This window comes from Marmota marmota, unplaced genomic scaffold, assembly GCF_001458135.2.
Source record: "Marmota marmota marmota unplaced genomic scaffold, marMar, whole genome shotgun sequence".
In the NCBI taxonomy this organism is placed as follows: domain Eukaryota; kingdom Metazoa; phylum Chordata; class Mammalia; order Rodentia; family Sciuridae; genus Marmota; species Marmota marmota.
In genome coordinates, this window is record NW_026000185.1 from 23,344,996 (window position 1) to 23,355,983 (window position 10,988).

At 56.4% G+C, this 10,988-nt stretch overlaps 1 protein-coding gene across 1 annotated transcript in view; it reads left to right on the forward strand.

The window, feature by feature from the left end:
* Caln1 (calneuron 1) overlaps positions 1-7,138 on the forward strand; it is a 237,332-nt gene extending 230,194 nt beyond the window's left edge. Inside the window, exon 5 of the mRNA XM_015491398.2 lies at positions 126-7,138. Within this exon, the coding sequence (XP_015346884.2) occupies positions 126-253 (128 nt within the window). The 3' untranslated portion in view covers positions 254-7,138. The remainder of the gene's footprint in view (positions 1-125) is intronic.
* The last annotated feature ends 3,850 nt before the right edge of the window (positions 7,139-10,988 follow it).

Below are 10,988 nucleotides of genomic sequence, written 5' to 3' on the forward strand. Positions count from 1 at the left end.
CCTGCAGCAGGCTGGGCTGTGATCTCACTGTGTCCCTCTCTCTTCTCTCTCCTCCCGACCCCTCCTTCCACGTCCTTTACCTCCACCCCCACCCCTACCTTCACCCCCACCCCCACCCCAAACAGTGCACTCCCAGAAACAGAACCGGCAGACCTGCGTCCGGAAGAGCCTCATCTGCGCCTTCGCCATGGCCTTCATCATCAGCGTCATGCTGATCGCAGCCAATCAGATCCTCCGGAGCGGCATGGAGTAGCCTCCCGCCAGCCTTCCTGCCGCCAGCTCACCGCGCATGTGCATGCCCGCGGGCGGACTCTTCCTGCGCTCCGCAGATCTGGACCTGTGGCCGATGCATTGATGGTACCCTTCAGGAAAGAGCCCCAGGTTGCAGGGCAACCGGGATTGCAAACCCACTCCATCTCCTTGGCAGGGACACACAAGGGCTGTCTTCAACGCTTTAATGGTTTTGTTTCCTAATGCAATAAATAGCCAGGAGTTCCGAGTTATTGCTTCAACCGCCAGTAGTGACTCTGGAGATAAACTTCATTCCCATCTCGGAATTCCCGTGGCCATCCAGGTGTAACGGGGGCGGCGAGAGCTAGAGGAGAGAGGCGCGAGCCGCGGTCACCTCCATCCACACTCCCTTCTTCCAACCCAGGGCCCAGAGCCTCGGGCTGAGGTGGACCCTCAGCCCCAGGAGGCTGCCTTCTGGGTTGCTACAGAAGAGGGGACTTTCCACCTTGCCCTGGTTCCTCTCTCCACCCGTGGAGACCCCCCAAGGCGTGAGGGGAAAGCCATTGACAGGGTGCAGCACCCCCTGCTTCCGTTCCTACTGCCTTTCCTGCAGGACGTGGGGAGAGCTGGGCGCTCTCCTCGTTTCCGTGGCACTTGACCTTCTGTTCCTAGAGCCCACCCTGCACCAGCATTTTGGAATCTGCAGAGAGCCCTGATCCCAGCTTTGCCGCCTGTGCTGTCCTTAGAGAAAAAGAACCACGAATCACGGGCGTCTCAACACCCGGACGTGTGGACAGGGACGGCTGCTTCCCGTGCAAGACTCTCCTGGCCCCTTGTCCACGTAATCGCGTCCTCCCCTCCCACACTCACCCCTGCTTCTTGGCAGGGGCAAGGCCAACAGCGGGAGGGGAGAGACGAGACTGGTGCAGAGGTCTCGCAGCCCCCACCCTCGATGTCTGGCCTAGCAGCCCCTCCAGGTTCCCAGGCTAGACCCCTCTGTAGGTTCAGGTCACCTGCATCTTTCCCGTCCTCATCTTCAACTTGCTTCATTAAGTCTTCCCCAGCTAAAGAAGAGAAATCTGATCCTAAGCAGGATGATGGGCAGAGGGAGCCACGGACATCCTGGCTTTCAGACTCGAAACTGATTCACACGAACACGTCGGTGCGCTTGGCCACTGCAGCAGGCATTCACTCCTGCCTGCAGAGCACTTCTGCTGGGAAGGGACCTGATCCCAATGGTCAGGTGGGCACCCTCCCAGCTGCCTCTGTCAGCTCCAGCTTGCAGTCAGAGTGGCCAGTGGCCCTGGACGTGCTGTCCCTGTGTATGTTTCTGGCTCAGGTCTGTATTTCTGTAATGCAATTGTCTGGCTCCAGGGCACCAGCTCCGGTCCCCTTCCCTCCAGGACTGGGGCGGGGTGTCTCCTCTCCCAAGGCAGGGGTGGGTGCTGTGGTGCCGCCCATGTCCCCCGGGCCTTCCCTCTGCTTTCTCCCTGCTGCCTTCTTAGATGTGGAGCACCCACGGTCTCCACTAGGGTCTTTGTCCGACTCAGCTCTGCACCGTGGGGCGGCTGTAGAAACCCTCGCACCGCGGAGAGCTGCACATTCACAATGAGCACAAGTCACACTAGGGTTTGAGCCATAGAAAGACGGAGCAGATCTAAGCTCCCAGGAGCCCAGGGGGTGACATCCTTGTCAAACTCCCTGGCATCTGACACATCCAGGCCGGGCTAAGGGCAGCAGCCTGCTTGCCACTGCCCTGCCAAGCCCCGCCCCATGCCCACAGCACCCCTGCCTTTCTGTCCCTCCCCTTGGCTGAGGACTGCAGTCCCCTTAGGATACCACAGGTCCAAATGCTGAAGCTGATCCAACTTCCTCCATAGCTCCCTCCCAGGGCACTCCCCTCCCCAGCTGGGCATGGACAGGAGGGCACTGCAGGTCTGGTAGGGACACCTTTCCCTATCTTTTGCTGATCTTGAAGCCCTAAACCACACCCTTCTGGGAACAGAGGCTAGACTAGGTAGGAACCCAGGATGGTCCTCTGAGGACCCTACCCCGTGAGAAGGGGTTGCATGGCGACCTCTGAGGCTGGGTGGCTAGGTGGCATGCAGCAGGTCCTGACTCCCCTGGAGAGCGTCGACCTCAAGGGAGGCCGGGTTTGATTTTTTGGCAGGAGGTGAGCTGCGATACAGGACAGGGATCTAGAGCTGCTCTGGGGGGCACCAGCGCCTGTTCCCTGCAGAGCCCGAGCAACCTTTCCCTTAAAGGACCCCTTGCTCACTCTCAGGGGTCTGGAATCCAGCCAGAGAGAATCCAGGAGCATGTGTCCTGCTGGGTGTTGCTATGGGGAGGGGAGGGAGGGAAGCCAGCGTTCTCCTGACCGCCTGGAGGTCACCCTAGCACGCGGCACCGGGGCTGAGGGCTGCTGTGTATGGAAGCCTCCTGAGCTAGTAGGCATTCCTTAGACTCTGGGGGCTCTGAGTTTGTCACCAGGACTTGAGCCCTCGCTGCTTTGCCTGGACTGTCTGTCTTAGGTAGACCTGGGCTACCAGGCGGCCCCACTCCCAGCCCTGCTCACACAGTGGCTGTGCCAGGGCTCTGCTAGTCAGCCTCCTCATCACAGCGGCCATGGGGTTCACAGCTGAAGGTTCCAGAAGGTGCTGTCCCCTATGCCCCAGGAGGGCCCTGTGGGCCTCCACTGGAGGTGACCTCTACAGGAACTTCCTCTAGAGGAAAGAGCCACTATCCTGTAGGAGACGAGATGTAGGACTCAGGGACCAGGGCTGGTAGCCATGGGTGGCTGAACGCTCGGCAAACCCAGTTTGACTCATGCTGGCTACGAGAACGGGTGACCGTTCTCCCCCACCCTCACCATGCAGATGACCATCAGGAAGGCTTTTTACCTATGAGAGAGAGAAAAGTGGACCTGGTCCCCTAGCCCCCAAAGAAACTGTCTCTCACCATTCCAGGTGCAGACAGAGCCCCCAACAGGACTCAGCATTGGAGCTGCTAGCAGTGGCTTCCAGAATGTGTGTGGGTCCCATGTGACCATCCGTAAGGAGAAGGAAAGGGGTGTCGCCATGGCAACCCTTGCATTCAGCCCAGAGTTTGCCATGGCACACAAAAATAGGGACTGTTTTCTTAAAGAACTCTTGTTCCACCTGATGGCAGCCTGGCTCCTTGTGTCCCCTATCCTGCCGGGAGGGGACACTGCCCTCCAAGAATCTGGGTGGTTCCTCTGCCTTTTCCTCTTGTGTTTGGACTTGTTCTTCCATTTACTCAGGAGAAAAGGAGCCACCCGGAAGCTGGTGGCAGCATCCCCTCCCCCACCTCTCCCCTGCACCCTGCCTCCCAGAGCAAGAATCCCTAAATCCAGGCAAAAAGGCAAAAATATCATCTGGAAGGAAAAAAAATATTTTAAGCCTCCAATCTTGAAAAGCATCTGTTTGCCTGGTGAGAAGTTCTCCTGGCAGAACATGTGAACTTGAGTGAGCTGAGGTGGAGATGTGGTCTCGGGCACGCCCAGGGGCCGCAGAGGTTCCTGGGTATTGCATGGCAGAGACCAAGTGGTGTGTGAGGGGTCGTCTTCCTCTTTACCTGCTCCTGTCTCCAATGTCCCATGGCGAATGCTATCTCCTTGTCCAAAGCACCTCATGGAAGATGGGCAGCTCGTTTTGACAGGCGCACTCCTCCCAGTGCCCCTCCCCTGGATCACGGTGTGGTATGCTTCCCCTGAGAGCCCGGAGAGGAGAAGGTCCTCTTATTCCAAATGCCTCCTGCTGGGCACAAGGCAGACTCAGGTCATAAGTCAAGGAGAATTTTGCACATTGTTCTTAACCTGAGCTAGAGGCCTCCCTGGGGTCATATGAGGACACAGCCAGAGGGTGGCCATGAGGCCCTTGAGGGCACTCCCTGGGCTGGGCTGGCCTGGCACTGTGCGGCTGCTTGCCTGGGAGGGCTCCTCTTGGGCTGATGTCTGGCTCACCAACCTCAGAGGCTGCTGAGCACCGCTCCTCCCGACCACAGCCCTCCAACCACACTGGGTCCCCCTACCGCAGGGTTGCTGTGCAGGCTCTGGTACTCGTGTTGCCATTGCCCTGCCCCCTGAGATGCCCCCTGAGAGGGTCTGGACCCTCCTGCCAGGGGAGTCCTTTTAGTACGAGGCCAAGGTGTGGCAGACGAACTGAGATTATGCTTCTAGACTCGGGCTGCGTGATCCGCCTTCCCTGGAGAACATCTTCTGAAACAACCCCAGATCAGAAGGTTTCATGGGCCTCTTCGGCGATGCCCACAGGGCTGAGCCTTGCCATAGCCATCTCCCTCTCCACCGAGGGCTCAGCTCACCGCCAGGGAAGAGTCCGTCAGAAATAGAGGAGAATCATGATCCCGCAGCCGGGGTTTCAATTTCAGTTATTTATAGTGATGGCAAAAGAGCGGTGGACCTGGTGCCCTTCACAGCCTGTCCCCAGGATAATTTAGGTGTCAGAACTGCTCAGCGTCACTCCATATTTACTTTGACCAAGTCACTCAGGGGACTGTCCTCGGCCACATGGCCTTGCCACGACAGTTGGTTTGGAGGAGCAAGGCCAGTGTACCAGCCAGCTAAGCACTTTCCCTAATGTCCTGTGCTCTTTGCTGATGCACATAGTCATTTTAACAGGGATGGTTTCTCCTCGATATTGGTTTAGGTTCCTCTTTGCATGGTCTCAAGGGACGTGGAAAAAAAGTCTTTGAGGCAAAATTGTCGTGGTTCATTATGCCACCAAGAATCAGGTGTATGCAGTCTCAGGAAGACCGTCCTCCGTTCCTGGACACCTGTGTGGTCCCCTGCACCTGCCCCTATGCTGGGTGACAGGCTGGCTTTCAGACCAGGCTTCTGACACTCTCCACAGTTGTTCAGGTGCAAAGGGGGTTGAGACTGGTATTGTCCAGGGGTGGGAAAAGCAGGCTGAGGAAGGAACATTCTGGGAATGTGAAATTCAGTTGCGGTGCCACCCCGTCCCCGGGCCTGAGAGAAGGGTTTTGAGGGCTCAGATGCTCTGAGCATTGTCCCTGAGTTCCTGGCCTACTTTGAGAACATATGGGGGATAGAGTGCCGTGCGGCTGCCCTTCAGCCTGATCCAAATGACATGCCCTGTGCGTTCAAGAGGAGGCTGGTGGTTCACCTTGCTGGGGAGGTCGCAGGCACCTGCCAAGCTCAGAACATGTCTGCCTGGGCTCTGGACCCACTGGACGGTGGCCAGGAAAGCAGAAGCCCTGGAGTGGAGCCAGTGCTGGCAGGTGGGAGACCAAGGAGACCGCCCCTCCCCCAATAGCCAGGTGATTTGAGTGGCTGCTGTCCTTGGCCTCAGGTCCCTCATCTCTGAAGCTAGAAGACAGGCCACCCTGAAAAGTCCTCCCCTGGGGACATTCTACTTGATGTGAAAGGCAGGTGAGTGGCTGCTGCTGTGAGGGTCTTCCCGAGTCCATGAAGCCGCTGTGACAGAGCGTCCCGTGCGGTGTCCACTGTCTGTAAAGGAAGCAGCACCCCTGGTGGGTGCCGCACAGGCGAGAGGTGCTGCGTGTCCCCTAAGGGCAGGCTCTAGTCCTTCCCTTAGCAGGGGTGAGAGCCATGGTTCCGTCTCCCCACCCCAGCCAGGTGAGCCTGGTGACTCGTGAGCAGTGGGGGGGCGAAAAAAACCAGATTCCAGGAAAGGGCGCTCAGCTCTGCATCAGAGGCTGCCTCACTGAGGTTGTGGACACGGGGCAAGATCTCCAGCCATTGTCCTTTCCCGTCCTTCTGGCCACTGGAGCACGTGATGGTGGTTTGTAGTTACCTGTAGCATTGTGGAAGGCAGTGTCACAAGCCCTGGGGGTTGTTGGGAAGTAGTTCTGGGGTCCATGCCTGCGGTGGTCCTGTGGTGGTAGGTAGCCGTGCACTGAGCTGGGAGCCTGCTGTGGCTGTGAGGTGTGGCGGGCCCCAGGAGAGCAGACCCGAGGGTCTCTGGCCCTTCTGCCCTGGGCCAAGGTCTCCTCCCAAGATCCCACGTTCCACTTCCAGAAGCAGGAGGAGGTCCCAGCATTGTCCTCATGCCAAGCCCTGCTGTCCTTCCCCTGAGAGCCCAGACTGGCCCAGGAGGGATCCTCCTAGCTGCAGGCAGAAATGTGCAGAGCCAGAGTCTCAGCTCTCCATGGAGAACCCAGAAATGGTCTCTTTTTTTTGTATGAAGATAAGGATTTAGGGGTTCTGCAGTGGCTTCTTGGCGGGGTTGGATTCCTTCCCGGATTCTGAGTGCACAAATGCTTTCTCCAAGGACTCACAGACAGTGCCCTGGGAGGGGACCCCACCCTGAGGGTCTGGTGGGGCAGAGAGCAGGCAAATGCTCCTCTGTGGGTGGGGGTGGGGCCACAGGATCCCAAGGTCATTAGACTTGAGACACTAGTCCTTTATCAAAGCACAGTAGAGATGGCTGGCGCCCTGGCCACCAGCACGCTGGGCACAAGAGGAGCACAGAAGGACCAGGTGCGGAAGCCCGCAGCTCCGTGTCCGAAGGGCCTCTGAGACCGACGCTGGGATCGCAGCCTCCCCATTACCTCACCACAGTCCTTTGTTTCTTTTTTTATTCAGTGTTAGTCGATGGTTTCTGCTATCGAGTGATGAGTCAGCAGATTAGTCAAAGGAAGATCTTTATATAAAATGTAAATATTAATATAAATTAACTTGGCATGCAACTTACGGATCAAATGAAGTATATATTATTAATATGTTATCTAACTAGTGTATAAAGGAAAACTGACTGCCATATTTACCAGATGTTTTCTCTAACCAAACTTGTCTGTAAATATATAATCTGTATAAAAAGAGTCTAATTTACCATTATTTATGCAATAGAAAAAAAAAACAAATAAAAGTTTTTTTTTTTTCTTTTGATGAGCGATTCAGTTCTTTATCTGTGCTTGGATTTGCAAATGGGTCATGAGAGTTGTTCCTGTGGCCCCGAAGGGCCACCAGATCTGTTCAGATGACAGTTCAGTGTCACCAAGAAGCAGCAGGTGAGCAGCAGCTGGGGAGGGGCCCCTTGTGTGGAGGAGTTTTGAAGGGAAATGATTGACAAGGGGGAAATCAGCTGCCCCGGAGCATATGGTGAGACTGGGCATGGTCTCCTGGCTGGGAACAGAGGCCAGTGTCAAGAAGACTTTGCAGATACTGGAGCTAATGGCATCTTCCTCTTGGGATTCATTTGCCAAATTCCTCCCGACATTAGCATTCGGGCTCTGCAGGGCTTCCACTTAAGCCTTTGGAATTTTTAATGCTATTTGAGCTTCTCGAAAACAGAAAGGGACACTGCTCCCTTGTATAGATAAGGAAACCAAGGGCACCCGAAAGTGAAGAAGTGGCCTTAACCAGGTTTTCAACAGGTCTTATCCTTAGTTCACACTCTGAGATCTCCCAGGTCCACTATGGTCCCCTGCTTTCAAGGTTGCTTTCTATATACCTCCTGCTGCGGTCAGGATCTGGGGTATCCCTCAAGGCTCGCACACTGAAGGCTCGGTTCCCGGGCAGCAGTGTTCAGGGGCTTTTGGGAGGTGACTGGCTCTGAGCTCCTCAAGGGTAATGATGGGATGGTGTTGTTGGAAGGTGGTGGACCCTGTGGTTGGTGGAATCTAGTTGAAGAGGGTGGCTCCATGGGAGTGTGTGATCAGAGGCCGGGAGGGGAGGGGAGGCATTTCCCTCGGTCACACCCTTTCGCCTGGATGCTCTGCTCACCTCAGGCCCAGGAGCAGCTGAGCCAGCCGGCCACCGATTGCAAGCTCTGAAACCATGAGCCAGAACCAGTCTCGCTCCCTCTGAGTTGATTTTCCCAGGTATTTTGTCCCAATGATGAAGATGAACACATCTCCTCGGGGGCAGCTTTGGAGGTAGAATCTAAGCATTTGTTACTGTTTAAAAGTTCTAAAATTAGAGTATTCTAGGCTTAAAGCGCATTTTTCTTTATGTTTTTCTCTCTGTTAACAGGGGCGTCTGGTGAATCCCGGTGAGATAATGACTTAGATTTTATCCTCTCTGATCTACATTTTAAGACTTTTTATTATAACTGAATACTTACTTGGCCATGAATATTCATTGTCCTGGGCTACTTATCCCAGGAGTTTCCTGCATAACAAACAGCTCACTGGGGACAGACAACAAAGCTCAGGGTTCCTGACCCCTACACAGAGCCAGTGATGATGTAGCCTGAAGACCCAAACAGGAATTAAAGAGCCCCGCCCCCCTGCCAGGTGGGAGCACACCCTGGAGTCCTGGTGGGGTTTTCAGTACTGGAAGGGGATATATTTCAAAGCTTCTCTTTCAGACAAAGGTCCTCCAGCCACATGAACGGTTAGATGGCCATACCAGTGACGTTTCCTCCCAAGGATCGGTGCCTGGGCTCCACAGGTCCTGAGGCCATGTTCCAGGCCTGTCTCGTGCACCCTGGTCTTACTGACCAGCACACCTGGGCTTCCCTCACTGGGCAATGCCCTGAGCAGAGGAGACAGCTCGGCTCCAGTCTCCCTGGCTCTCACCCCCAGGTCCTGGCACCCAGAACTGGGGGCTGTGTTCCACCCTGTGACCCAAAGCCCCTCCTGGCCTGGGTGGTCTTCCGCCATCAGTCATAGAGCTCTGTCCACTCCTGGACAGGACCCTGCTCTCGTTTCTGAGTCTCCTAGGGCCAGGGAGAAAGTTGTGGGTGCTAATTACAGGGAGTTCCAGGGCTGTGCCCCAAGGCCGGGGTGGCAGTGAGGCACCTTGGCTCTTGTACCTTTCTCCTCCTCCCCTGCCCGTCTTTCTTCTCTACTTTCAAGGGCGTTGGGAGTTGGCTGAGTCCCCAAGACCTCTCCCGGGTGGGGGTTCCCAGCCTATGGGAGCTGCCTTTTAAAAAAGCCCACCTCAGTCCCGTCCCCAAATATCGCCTTCTTCTGGGATGATTCCCTCAGCCTAGGACGCAGGCGCGAGGGGCGCTCAGAGCCCAGCAGTGATTCTCAAGGCCGATGGGGCTAAGAGCAGGAAGTGAGCACCTCCTCTTCCCAGCTGGGATGGTTTCCGGGGAGACAGACGTCCTCTGAGCAAACAGGGCTCCAGGGGTGGTCCCTGCACTGTTTCCTGGACTGGCTAGTGCACAGTCTAAGGCACACCGTCAGAAATCGGTGGTGGACACAGCAATACCCCCGACCCCCCCGGTTGGTCCTGGTGCACCTCCAGTTGGAGAACCAATGGCCGGAGCAGTTTTCTCCAAGTGATGACTTCAGAGTTCACACATGATATGGCCACTATTGGAATCACGGGCTGCTTGGTAAACATAGAGAAGCCGGGGGCTCCCCCCAGACCTACTGCATTAGGACCTCAGAGGACGGGAGAGCTGGGGGTCACTTGAGGATGTCCCCTGGGGAACAGGGAGGAGGAACATGAACTCAGCACCCGCCTGAGGTAGGAGGGCTGGGATCAGAACCTCGCCATTCCCTGGGTGGACGCTCGCGAACCTCCCAGCTCCTCCACCTCGGCAGGTGTGACCTGCCGGCCTGTGCAGGCCACCGTCACCTGCAGCTGCAGCCCACCTTCCTGACACATGGCAGCAGAGTCCCGGGCGGGGCTTCAGAGGCCCTTCCAGGGGCGGCTGCTGGCTCATGGATGGGAAGCTCCCAAACCGCCTTCCCTTCTGCCCTTCCAGGGTCAAAGCCCGGCTTCCCTGGGGGGCAAAGGGAGGGAGATGACTCTCCTCTTCTTCCACGAGGTCAACCTAGACACAGGCACAGAGAAGGTGTGTGCTGTAAGGCATGGAGTTTGTGTCAACAAAGCTGTCATGGAAAGTGAGCACACACAGGCTTGGAATCCCAGTGACTGGGGAGGCTGAGGCAGAAGAATTACAAGTTGGAGGCCAGTCTCAGCCACTTAGTGAGCCCCTAAGAAACATTGCAAGACCCTGTCTCAGAATAAATATAAAGGGCTGGGGATGTGGCTCAGTGGTCAAGTGCCCAAATGTAGCCTCAAAATAGGAAAAGCAGCAAGAATCCCCATGAGACGCCAGATGGCTGGGCCTCCTGAGTGTGGGGCAGGGCAGCTGCAGGCTCCCTGTTTCTCCCCAGGGGCCTCAGAGAGAGAACGTCCTGGCTTTAGTCCATTTTCTGTTGCTGTAACAGAAAAGCTGAGACTGTGTAAATTACTAAGAAAAGAGGTTTATTTAGCTCACAGTTCTGGAGCCCAGGAGACTAGGGCTAGCATCTACTCAGCAACTGGCCTTGTGCTGCCCCAGGCATGGAGGAAAGTGGGAGGCAGTCTGTGTGGAAGAGACCCATGTTGTGGGAGGAACGAGAGAGGAAGAAGAGAAGCTGATCCAACTCGTGACAATTCTGCTCTCTGGTGACAGCCCTGCTCTGCGGTGATAACCCGGCTCTCCGGGAGCTGCGCCAGCCCCTCGTAAGGCAGAATCCCCATTGGCCTAGCCCCTCCTCAGTCCCCACCACCTCGCAGCACCAGGCACCTGCAGTTGAACCCGCCCTTGAGGCCAATTGACTGGGTCGCGTGGGCGGAGCCAAAAGAATCCCCCAATGAGCAGCTCCGTGGTCTGAAAGGGCGGGGAACAGCCCAATGAGCGTTACTGCAGAGGAGCCAATCAGCTGGAAGTTTGATGGGGCCGTGCTGCCAGTGTCCTGGCCACTGGCCGGGCTGTGTTGACAGGTGGCACACCTGGCACGGCCACCCTCCTGACAAGGACCTTGCTGGAGCTTCCTGCAGCCCGGCTCTC